The 12,993-nt window shown below is 43.5% G+C and overlaps 1 protein-coding gene across 3 annotated transcripts in view; it reads right to left on the bottom strand.

The window, feature by feature from the left end:
• Positions 1-12,993, bottom strand: part of tub.L (TUB bipartite transcription factor L homeolog) — a 66,406-nt gene that overhangs the window by 20,028 nt on the left and 33,385 nt on the right. For all 3 annotated transcript variants that reach the window (XM_041589683.1, XM_041589684.1, XM_018257240.2), the window contains 2 exons: positions 2,482-2,533; positions 2,052-2,214 (listed from right to left, as the gene is read on the bottom strand). In XM_041589683.1, coding sequence (XP_041445617.1) covers positions 2,052-2,214; positions 2,482-2,533 — 215 coding nt within the window. The remainder of the gene's footprint in view (positions 1-2,051; positions 2,215-2,481; positions 2,534-12,993) is intronic.

The following is a 12,993-nucleotide window of genomic DNA, read 5'->3' as shown; positions in this document are numbered from 1 at the left end:
AATACTCTGAATATTTTAGCAAGGTTTGTGCTTTACAGCCTATCTACACAGCTGGGCAGGTTCCCTTTCAGTGACTTTATCATTTCAACGTTTTTTTGTTCTTAAAAAATAAACACAAATTGCCATTAAAAAGTATTATAAGAAATGATGGCTGTATCCCTTTAAGGTTGTTTTTGTAAGCTGCAAACTTAGCTCATAACAAGGTTACAGATATAGAGAAACATTGGGGTGTCACCCTGCTATAGTTCCAGGGGTACCCAGGGTACAAATAAACACTCACCCCAAATCTCCCCCTAACTGGCCTTCAGACTGGGCACCCTTAGCTCATAACAAGGTTACAGATATATAGAAACATTGGGGTGTCACCCTGCTATAGTTCCAGGGGTACCCAGGGTACAAATAATCACTCACCCCAAATCTCCCCCTAACTGACCTTCAGACTGGGCCCCTTAGCTCATAACAAGGTTACAGATATATAGAAACATTGGGGTAACAGTCACCCTGCTATAGTTCCAGGGGTACCCAGGGTACAAATAAGCACTCACCCCAAATCTCCCCCTAACTGACCTTCAGACTGGGCCCCCTTAGCTCATAACAAGGTTACAGATATATAGAAACATTGGGGTAACAGTCACCCTGCTATAGTTCCAGGGGTACCCAGGGTACAAATAAGCACTCACCCCAAATCTCCCCCTAACTGACCTTCAGACTGGGCCCCTTAGCTCATAACAAGGTTACAGATATATAGAAACATTGGGGTAACAGTCACCCTGCTATAGTTCCAGGGGTACCCAGGGTACAAATAAGCACTCACCCCAAATCTCCCCCTAACTGACCTTCAGACTGGGCCCCCTTAGCTCATAACAAGGTTACAGATATATAGAAACATTGGGGTAACAGTCACCCTGCTATAGTTCCAGGGGTACCCAGGGTACAAATAAGCACTCACCCCAAATCTCCCCCTAACTGACCTTCAGACTGGGCCCCCTTAGCTCATAACAAGGTTAGAGATATATAGAAACATTGGGGTGTCAACCTGCTATAGTTCCAGGGGTACCCAGGGTACAAATAAGCACTCACCCCAAATCTCCCCCTAACTGACCTTCAGACTGGGCCCCCTTAGCTCATAACAAGGTTACAGATATATAGAAACATTGGGGTGTCACCCTGCTATAGTTCCAGGGGTACCCAGGGTACAAATAAGCACTCACCCCAAATCTCCCCCTAACTGACCTTCAGACTGGGCCCCCTTAGCTCATAACAAGGTTACAGATATATAGAAACATTGGGGTGTCACCCTGCTATAGTTCCAGGGGTACCCAGGGTACAAATAAGCACTCACCCCAAATATCCCCCTAACTGACCTTCAGACTGGGCCCCCTTAGCTCATAACAAGGTTACAGATATATAGAAACATTGGGGTAACAGTCACCCTGCTATAGTTCCAGGGGTACCCAGGGTACAAATAAACACTCACCCCAAATCTCCCCCTAACTGACCTTCAGACTGGGCCCCCTTAGCCCATAACAAGGTTACAGATATATAGAAACATTGGGGTAACAGTTACATTAGTGCAGTTCCGTTACATCTATTTGACTAATTACTTTACGTCACAGACCATTAATTCCCACATTGAATGTGAAACAAAAAGGAAATAATAGAATCCCAACTATTTAATTAACTTCCCATTCTATATAATTAGAGAGCAAAAGCTGTAATTTCACTATATATTATAATGTAAGAGATAAGGGTAAATGAAAAACAGAGGAAGAATTCCGGGCGCTGATTGGTTGAATTGGGACAATGGGGGACAGGACACACAGTAGATAACAGAGTAGGCTAAAGCAATGCATAGCAACAGTTCATTATATTTAAATTACTTGTATTTGGTGTTACTGTTCCTTTAAGGTGTAGATAATTTAGAGATGGATTTGTGGGATCCGAAGCATGTTTCCCAAAAAAACACATTTAACCCCCAGTTGATTGGAAGAAGGCAGTCGGTTGAATATCTCTTGCTTCATTTGCTGCCGTCTCTTTAAAGGGTAACTTACCATGGTACATTGTGCTGCTGTTGCTGCTGTTATAGGATTCCACTAGGGGCGCCTGCTCTTCCGACTGCTTCATTCTGCGCCCACGGCTTCTACTGTCTACGTTTGATTGGACCATGAGAGGTTCCTGGCGCTTCTTCTTTTGTTTCTGCTCCAGTAACACCCGCTGTTTGGGGGGCGAGGAATAATGTTAATCTTTAACCAATATATGTATTTATTCATATGGATGGGAGTACAGTAATTATTATTGACAGCAATATTTCTCTGGCTGTTTATGTTCACTGCACTGGTGGTTCTGACTCTTGACACAATGTAGCAGAAGACAGCTGATGGAAAAATGGCTTCCGCTACATTGTTTCAAGAGTCAGAATCAGAGAAGATAAAGAGACAGTGACAAACGATAGAACTATTCCCTGTAGAACGTAAGACTCACCTGCCTGTCGAGCTTCTGTTGCCGCAAACTGCTGCTCTCATCATCCAAAACACTGGGGGTGAGAGAGAAAATAAGAAATAAATCAAATGTATCAGTAACAGACAGAAGCACATACCATTGGCAGTAATGGGCTGCTTCACCTTCAAGTTAAGTTATACACCAATAATGACCGAATTCTAAGAAGCTTTTCCATTGGTCTCAAAGTTTTTATATATATATTTTTTTGGCCTGCTGACTCTTTCTAGCTTTAAAAGAGGGGTCACTGACCCCATCTAAAATGTATTGTTATCGACTTTCTATTTAGTTCCTCTCCTATTCATATTCCAGTCTCTTATTCATATCAATGTATGGTTGCTGAATTTGAGCCCCTGTGTATCACTGCATTGTCGCAGCCACTCACCAACCTGCAACTGGTTTCTATAGCGAGAGAGAGGGGTCAGAGTCGCTGTCCTGCACCTTTTACTTTGCACTTCTCTTAATACACTTGGCTTTTCTTATTTAAATCACTCACACTTGACTCTTCATCAGGAGTTTTATATAACCAAGTGCCTTTGGCTGCCACACCCCCTAGTGACATTAGGCCACACCCACCGACCACTAAGTGATTTTATGATCATGACATAATTATCTGTTAATCTCTCTAAAGTTATTCTTTTAATGGAAGATGATGATGATGATGTTATGCCAGCCAAGTAGTCAGCAAAGCTCACAATATAATGTGGGATCCTCTTCTCTCCCCTTCTATATTTCTCCTCTCCCCCATTTGTCTCTCTACTCCCTAACCCCCTTTCCCTTCTCTCCTTCTGTCTCTCACCCCCTCTCCTTTCCTTTTCTCCCCCAACTGTTTGGCCTTACTCTCCCCCATCCTCCCTCTTCTCTCCCTTTATATTTCTCCTCTCCCCCATTTGTCTCTCTACTCCCTAACCCCCTTTCCCTTCTCTCCTTCTGTCTCTCATCCCCTCTCCTTTCATTTTCTCTCCCCCAACTGTTTGGCCTTACTCTCCCCCATCCTCCCTCTTCTCTCCCCTTCTATATTTCTCCTCTCCCCCATTTGTCTCTCTACTCCCTAACCCCCTTTCCCTTCTCTCCTTCTGTCTCTCATCCCCTCTCCTTTCCTTTTCTCCCCAACTGTTTGACCTTACTCTCCCCCATCCTCCCTCTTCTCTCCCCTTCTATATTTCTCCTCTCCCCCATTTGTCTCTCTACTCCCTAACCCCCTTTCCCTTCTCTCCTTCTGTCTCTCATCCCCTCTCCTTTCCTTTTCTCCCCAACTGTTTGACCTTACTCTCCCCCATCCTCCCTCTTCTCTCCCCTTCTATATTTCTCCTCTCCCCCATTTGTCTCTCTACTCCCTAACCCCCTTTCCCTTCTCTCCTTCTGTCTCTCATCCCCTCTCCTTTCCTTTTCTCCCCAACTGTTTGACCTTACTCTCCCCCATCCTCCCTCTTCTCTCCCCTTCTATATTTCTCCTCTCCCCCATTTGTCTCTCTACTCCCTAACCCCCTTTCCCTTCTCCCCTTCGGTCTCTCATCCCCTCTACTTTCCTTTTCTCCCCCAACTGTTTGGCCTTACTCTCCCCATCCTCCCTCTTCTCTCCCCTTCTATATTTCTCCTCTCCCCCATTTGTCTCTCTACTCCCTAACCCCCTTTCCCTTCTCTCCTTCTGTCTCTCATCCCCTCTCCTTTCCTTTTTCTCCCCCAACTGTTTGGCCTTACTCTCCCCATCCTCCCTCTTCTCTCCCCTTCTATATTTCTCCTCTCCCCCATTTGTCTCTCTACTCCCTAACCCCCTTTCCCTTCTCTCCTTCTGTCTCTCATCCCCTCTCCTTTCCTTTTTCTCCCCCAACTGTTTGGCCTTACTCTCCCCATCCTCCCTCTTCTCTCCCCTTCTATATTTCTCCTCTCCCCCATTTGTCTCTCTACTCCCTAACCCCCTTTCCCTTCTCCTCTTTCCTTTTGTTTCTCATCCCCTCTTCTCGTCAGTGTATCCCATTCCCAGAAGAGATATATATATATATATATATATATATATATATATATATATATATATATATATATGCAACCCTGTCATTATAGTTCCTACAAGAGAAGAGCAGCCATAAGGGGCTACAGAGGGAACTAGTAGATTATTTTTGGTTCACGGCTCATGATGTGTCACCAGTACAGAGACAATAAGAGCTAATTGAGTTTTTACATTGGTGTCTGGGGTTGGGCGACTCATAAGATTAGAGTAAATCTGATTCTTTCAGAAATAAGAGGCACATTAATCATAGGGACATAGTGGCTTTTAAGGTCGAAACGCAGCACCAACGTCCCAATTTCCTCCTGTTATTGAATTTATTTGTGTTTTATTTGTACATTAGACAATCTGGGCACCAATCGGAGGCAGCGAGTCCCTGTTCTGCGATACACAATGTCTGTGAAATAACAGAGATAAAAAGAACATGTGGAACATCTCAAACGTTATAATAAAGAATGGAATAACCAGCCCAGGGAATCTATTAAATGGCTCCGACTGATGAAACTGATTCGCTTGTGGCGTCCTTTCCATTTATATTCTTATATTATGGGATATAACTGGCACTTTTGTGATTAAAAGAAGGGCAGTCCCTTTGTAGGATTTCACCTGGATTTAAGGATTTTTAAGAGTAGTTATATTACAATTTATTCTATTTACGTATTTCCTGCGTTCCCAGCATCCTCTCCTGCATCCTGACAATGTCCTCTCGTCTGGCGGTGGCAGAAAGACAAATATTACTACAAAAGGAGCCATTTTTTTTGTTTTTCCGTTGGCCTTTTCTTGGCAGTTGTACAGCGACGCTATTGAGTGTGGCAGCTGCACTACATGAACCTATTCCACGAGTCAGAATTAATGGAGGAGTCGGATTCCTCCCGGGACTTGGCTTGGGGACGCACAACTGTATAAACACTCACAGTCAGACAGGGATAAATAGTCCATTATTTCTCTTGTGGGCACAAATCATCTCTCCCCCTTTATTTGGCTTCCTCGGACCCCAAATTCTTGGTTGTCTGGTCTTTTATAATGACATGGGTGGGATTCCAAAATGAACTACCCTCTGCAGTAGGAACTGGGGGATGGGGGATTTACTAACCCACCAATGATATGTAGTGGAGGCAAATTACTCTGCACTGCATCTTATTGGTCAGTTAGTATCATGACAGTTGCACACTTGACCTCAGCACCCCCCTTGGGACAGGCAGTAACTTCACCAGCCCCTTGTTAGTTTCCAGTGGTGCAACTAGGCCCCTATAGGTGCAATTCTTGCAGTCGCACTACTTCTTCCCCAGATATGTGCCACTGACAGTTGCCTCATGCCTGGCCCTCTGTCCACTTCTATATCCATTCGTGCCTGTACTTTTATATCACTATATAACTTCTAATGGGAATTAAAGAGTTTTTTATGCACATTGAACCCCCCACCCAAGGTTCCTGGACCCCAGTGCAGATACCCCACTATGCCTTTACCCCCACCAGATGCGAAAACTCAAAATGATACTGGAGTTAACTTTAACAACAGCTTTTAAGTTAAGCAACTTTTCAATTGGTCTACATTTTTTCTTTTTGTTATAGTTTTTGAATTATTTGCCTTCTTCTTATGACTCTTTCCGGCTTTTCACTGGGGTCACTGACCCCATCTAAAAAAAACAAATGCTCTGCAAGGCTACAAATTTATTGTTACTTTTTATTCCTCGTCTTTCTATTCAGGCCTCTCCTATTCATAGCCAAGTCTCTTATTCAAATCAGTGTTTGGTTGCTAGGGGGATTTATTTGGACCCTAGCAACCAGACTTGAAACTGCAAAATGGAGAGCTGCTGAATAAAACATTAAATAAGTCAAAAACCACATATAATAAAACATAAAAACCAATTGCAACAGTGGCGTAACTAGATGTTACTGAGCCCCACAGCAAAATAATTTTAGGGCTCCCAAAATATCCAGTGGTTGCCCTGTATTAACAATATATATTAAAATTCCTAATTAATTAGAGCCTTATGGGGCCCCCTATGCCTCTTGGGCCCCCCTGCAGCTGCAGGGTCTGCTTCCTCTGTAGTTACGCCCCTGAATTGCAAATTGTCTCTGAATATCCCTCTCTACATCACACTAACAGTTCATTTTAAGGTGAATATGAGCCCCTTTAAATATGGAATCTTAAAGGAGAACTAAAGCGTAACTAAAGAAGTAGGTAGAAATGTTGTACATGATGTTTTGTGCTTCTGTACCAGCCCAAGGCAACCACAGCCCTTTAGCAGTAAAGATCTGTGTCTCCAAAGATGCCCCAGTAGCTCCCCATCTTCTTTTCTGCTGATTCACTGATTCACATGCTCTGTGCTGCTGTCACTTACTGAGCTTACTTAGCAACTAGGATCTCATTCTGGAGCTGATGGGCCACGGTTTAAGGGTCCAGTAATTGTACATTGATATACCGGAGACTAAGCTGAACAGCAGGAGGGCCCCCAGGCTTTCTACTTTGCACTCTATTCACCAATTCTTGATCTTCATATTCTTAGGGAAGTAACAGAACCAGCTTCATATTCTTGTTTAAGTCTCACTGACCTTCCATTTCTAAACTCGTTTCTGTGGGAATATCTTAGCCGGCCATTGAGAGAATGAAAGCCCATGTGGAAGTCTGTGTATTGGGGAAGGAGCTCCCGGAAGAGCAATGGGATTAGTTCTGCTACTTGGCAAGGGAAACCTCAGGCCTCAATGGTTCTTTCAGGATAAGGCTGAATACAAGGGGTCATACATGTTCCATTCTGCATTCATTTCCCACATCCGTTCCCGAAGAAGGAAGAGGCAAATCCTGGTACAAAGGGAATGTGCATAGGAAGGCGCTTACATCATTGCCCCATTACTGACCAACTGCACGGCTGTTAGGCCTATAGACGAGTAGTGTTTGGAGACACCTGCTCAGTAGAGCAAAGATACAATGGCCGCACTCTGTATTCATTGGCCAGCGTTGCTTCCTCTTCCCTTGCCAGTAACATTCAGCCTCCTCTTACTCAAGGGGCAGAATATGAGCCATTCTCTTGATTTGGCCACTCGTTTGCACTCAGTTCCAGAGCGGCACAGCTGGTTCTGTTGTCTGTGATCCATTAAGATGTTGAAAGATTTTATTCTCTTCATGGCGACATTGGCTTCTCTGACCCCTCAAAGGCCTCACTTTGACTTCTGGTCTGAACGAGGCTGAAAATAACATGAATCCATTGACTTGACCTTTGCAAGACGGTGACGTCGGAGGCAGAATCAGCAGTATCACCTCGGGGGGTAAAGGCAACCAGAAGTACATCTGCTCCTATCCCAAAATGATGTGTCACCAACTCTTGCCCTTTAAGCGAAGAAACCCATCTGTTCTTGTATAGTCATAAAGCAAAGAACTAAATTGCCTCCCTTGAGAATGCTGAGAGTTACAGTTAAACAACAGTTGATGGTTACAAGGTTGGGGATCCCTGATAATTCCCTCAAACCTCCCCCAGATTCAGCTCCAGCCTTTCTGCATTGTCATATCTCCAGTGACCCACCTCTCCATGGTGTCAGTGACTCTGCACATGCTCAGTGAGTTTTCTGACCTCAATGCGAGTCATATTTCTTAATTATGTCACCAGCATGGGGGGGGGGATACATGCTCCATATGGAGAGAGCACTTCTGGCTACGGGTGGGTATATGGGGGCAACAATGAGGTGGCAATAGTAATGATAATCTATAGTAGCAGTTCGATTCCAGTCAGTGTATGCATGGGCTTTTACTTCTGGGTACTAAAATTGCCCCTAGTGTGTGTGAATGTGATAGGGATTTAAATGGTAAGCTCCTCTGGGTCAGGACTGATGGGAATGTGATAGGGACCTTAGAATGTAAGCTCACTGGGGCAGGGACTGATGGAAATGTGATAGGGACCCTCGATTGTAAGATCACTGGGACAGGGACTGATGGAATTATGAGTCCTTAAATTGTAAGCTCATTAAGACAGGGACTGATGGGAATCTGATAGGGACCTTATATTGTAAACTCATTAGGGCAGAAACTGATTGGAATGCGATAGGGACCTTTGATTGTAAGCTCACTGGGGCAGGGACTGATGGAAATGTAATAGGGACCTTAGATTGTTAGCTCACTGGGACAGGGACTGATGGGAATCTGATAGGAACCTTAGATTGTAAGCTCATTAGGGCAAAAACGGATTGAAATTTGATAGGGATCTTCAATTGTAAGCTCATTAGGGCAGGGATTGATGGGAATGTGATAGGGACCATAGATTGTAAATTCACTGGAGCAGGGACTGATGGGAGTGTGATAGGGACCTTAGATTGTAAACTCACTGGGGGCAGGGACTGATAGGAATGTGATAGGGACCTTAGAGAGATAATATGACTGGCATTGACAATAGGGATCCCCTGCACCTGATTCTGATCTGCCCCAGTACAAATGGTACATTCCTTATGGGGTGCAATTTCCACCCCTTACTGCCCTAATATCTGCACCCATCACTTTCAGTTCTTATTTAAAGGTGCAGCTCCCCTGATATTAATTTTAGCGTTTGCAGATGGCAGTCATCTCAGCAGCTTTCAGTTGGTCAGTGACCCAAGCAAATAAATCTTTCTAGAAGTTTCCGTGTGTCCCACCCCAGTGCCCCAAATGAACATTTTGCATCTCACCGGAGATTGGGAGAAGCTCTGCAACTAAAGGGTTACTCATTAGCGGAATCAGAACAGAGTTTTCCTACGTGTGAGTGACAAGCGCCAACTCGTTAACACAAACACATAATGACTGATGTTTCAATAATTATCATCAATCACATGTCAGACGCACGACAGCCAATTAACCACAAGTTACTACACAATTCATTTTCCTGATAAAGCTCATCCCTGGGGTTACGCGTCCACCAATCTGCTCTAAACCCACCATTGTTTCTAGCGGAACCATATAATGTCACCATTATACAAGGAATAGTGTACCCCCTACTGTAAATGATAAGGATATTAGAAGTCACTGAGGGGTTGTTCTGTGACCATATAAAGGCACAAGGCTGCAGGCTGAGTTATACAGGGAACTCTGAGTATCACTCATGTATTATAAGGGATAATGTACCCCCTACTGTAAATGATAAGGATATTAGAAGTCACTGAGGGGTTGTTCTGTGACCATATAAAGGCACAAAGCTGCAGGCTGAGTTATACAGGGAACTCTGAGTATCACTCATGTATTATAAGGGATAATGTACCCCCTACTGTAAATGATAAGGATATTAGAAGTCACTGAGGGGTTGTTCTTTGACCATATAAAGGCACAAGGCTGCAGGCTGAGTTATACAGGGAACTCTGAGTATCACTCATGTATTATAAGGGATAATGTACCCCCTACTGTAAATGATAAGGATATTAGAAGTCACTGAGGGGTTGTTCTGTGACCATATAAAGGCACAAAGCTGCAGGCTGAGTTATACAGGGAACTCTGAGTATCACTCATGTATTATAAGGGATAATGTACCCCCTACTGTAAATGATAAGGATATTAGAAGTCACTGAGGGGTTGTTCTGTGACCATATAAAGGCACAAGGCTGCAGGCTGAGTTATACAGGGAACTCTGAGTATCACTCATGTATTATAAGGGATAATGTACCCCCTACTGTAAATGATAAGGATATTAGAAGTCACTGAGGGGTTGTTCTGTGACCATATAAAGGCACAAAGCTGCAGGCTGAGTTATACAGGGAACTCTGAGTATCACTCATGTATTATAAGGGATAATGTACCCCCTACTGTAAATGATAAGGATATTAGAAGTCACTGAGGGGTTGTTCTGTGACCATATAAAGGCACAAGGCTGCAGGCTGAGTTATACAGGGAACTCTGAGTATCACTCATGTATTATAAGGGATAATGTACCCCCTACTGTAAATGATAAGGATATTAGAAGTCACTGAGGGGTTGTTCTGTGACCATATAAAGGCACAAAGCTGCAGGCTGAGTTATACAGGGAACTCTGAGTATCACTCATGTATTATAAGGGATAATGTACCCCCTACTGTAAATGATAAGGATATTAGAAGTCACTGAGGGGTTGTTCTGTGACCATATAAAGGCACAAGGCTGCAGGCTGAGTTATACAGGGAACTCTGAGTATCACTCATGTATTATAAGGGATAATGTACCCCCTACTGTAAATGATAAGGATATTAGAAGTCACTGAGGGGTTGTTCTGTGACCATATAAAGGCACAAGGCTGCAGGCTGAGTTATACAGGGAACTCTGAGTATCACTCATGTATTATAAGGGATAATGTACCCCCTACTGTAAATGATAAGGATATTAGAAGTCACTGAGGGGTTGTTCTGTGACCATATAAAGGCACAAGGCTGCAGGCTGAGTTATACAGTGAACTCTGAGTATCACTCATGTATTATAAGGGATAATGTACCTCCTACTGTAAATGATAAGGATATTAGAAGTCACTGAGGGGTTGTTCTGTGACCATATAAAGGCACAAGGCTGCAGGCTGAGTTATACAGGGAACTCTGAGTATCACTCATGTATTATAAGGGATAATGTACCCCCTACTGTAAATGATAAGGATATTAGAAGTCACTGAGGGGTTGTTCTGTGACCATATAAAGGCACAAGGCTGCAGGCTGAGTTATACAGGGAACTCTGAGTATCACTCATGTATTATAAGGGATAATGTACCCCCTACTGTAAATGATAAGGATATTAGAAGTCACTGAGGGGTTGTTCTGTGACCATATAAAGGCACAAGGCTGCAGGCTGAGTTATACAGGGAACTCTGAGTATCACCCATGTATTATAAGGGATAATGTACCCCCTACTGTAAATGATAAGGATATGAGAAGTCACTGAGGCTAGTAAGATTACAATGTAATTACTTGTACCTGTTTGGTGACTGACAGTTGGGTTTCTAGAGCACATTAAAGGGTCGATTGCCCCCAGCCATTCAGTGCAGGCGTGTGATTTAATGACAAATACAGCGCTGGACTAATGGATGATTGCATCACACGCAGACTGGACTGGAATAAAAGTAAAAATGATTTTTCTTTTCCCCAGGGCAAATCTGGAACCTTAAATAAACCAAGAAAGCATCAGTCAGTGTTTTGCTTATCCTTTAACCCCCACACGGCTGATACCGGGGGCACAAGCAGAACGTTACACAAGGCAGGAGATGAGGCTTCACACTGTGACACTTTAATACTCCGATCACCTCGACTAATACAGTCGTTTCCTTTTTATTCCTGTTACCAGCAGCGATTGTTTTATCTAATGTTCCTTTCATTTAGGAAAGTGTTCCGACTCGGTGCATTAAATGAGCCATTAACCGCCGGCATTTACACTAATAAAATCCCAACAGGCCGTAAGCAGCAGCTATTCCAGCAGGATTTCCTCTCCTTCGGCTTTTGTCTATTCATATCTATTGGTGGGTAAATATTTTAACAACACACAGTAAAGCCCATAGCACAGATAGAAGGTAACTTACTCACCAAAGTTACATCTGATAAATAAATGGAAGCCTCTAATAAACTTATTGCACTCATTTCTAGTAGATTCACTGATTTTTCACATGATCATAACCTATCAGAATATAAGAATATTCTCAGAACTGGACCAACCTGTAGCCAATCAGAATATATGAATATTGCCAGAACTGGACCAACCTGTAGCCAATCAGAATATTAGACTATTCCCAGAACTGGACCAACCTGTAGCCAATCACAATCTTAGAATATTCCCAGAACTGGACCAACCTGTAGCCAATCAGAATACTGGAATATTCCCAGAACTCGACCAACCTGTAGCCAATCAGAATTAGGGATGCACCGAATCCACTATTTAGGATTCAGCCGAACCCCCAAATCCTTGATGAAAGATCCGGCCGAATACTGAACCGAATCCGAATTTGCATATGCAAATTAGGGGTGGGAAGGGGATCACATTTTTTACTTCCTTGTTTTGTGACAAAAAGTCATGCAATTTCCCTCCCGTCCCTAAATAGCATATGCAAATTAGGATTCGGTTCGGCCAGGCAGAAGGATTCGGCCGAATCCTGGCCGAATCCTGGATTCGGTACATCCCGAATCAGAATATAAGCATATTCCCAGAACTGGACCAACCTGTAGCCAATCAGAACATTACACCAATCACAGGGGGGTAAACTAACCTGTAGCCAATCAGTGCTGGTACAATTTCAGCACTCTAATCACCTGTATCCATTAGAATAACCTGAACCCAAGTACTGGAACAACCTCAGGCCTAGAGCAATTAGCCAATCAGAACCTTAGAACATTCTCAGGATAGGACCAGTTTGCAGCCAATCAGAATATTCTCAGGATAGGACCAGCTTGCAGCCAATCAGAGCCTTAGAACATTCTCAGGATAGGACGAGCTTGCAGCCAATCAGAGCCTTAGAACATTCTCAGGATAGGACCAGCTTGCAACCAATAAGAACATTAGAATAATCAAAGAACTAGACTCACCTGGATACAAT

The sequence above is a fragment of the Xenopus laevis genome, chromosome 4L, assembly GCF_017654675.1.
Source record: "Xenopus laevis strain J_2021 chromosome 4L, Xenopus_laevis_v10.1, whole genome shotgun sequence".
NCBI classification, from domain to species: domain Eukaryota; kingdom Metazoa; phylum Chordata; class Amphibia; order Anura; family Pipidae; genus Xenopus; species Xenopus laevis.
Note: the sequence above shows the minus strand (reverse complement) of the source record. Positions and strands in the feature narration are given on the sequence as shown.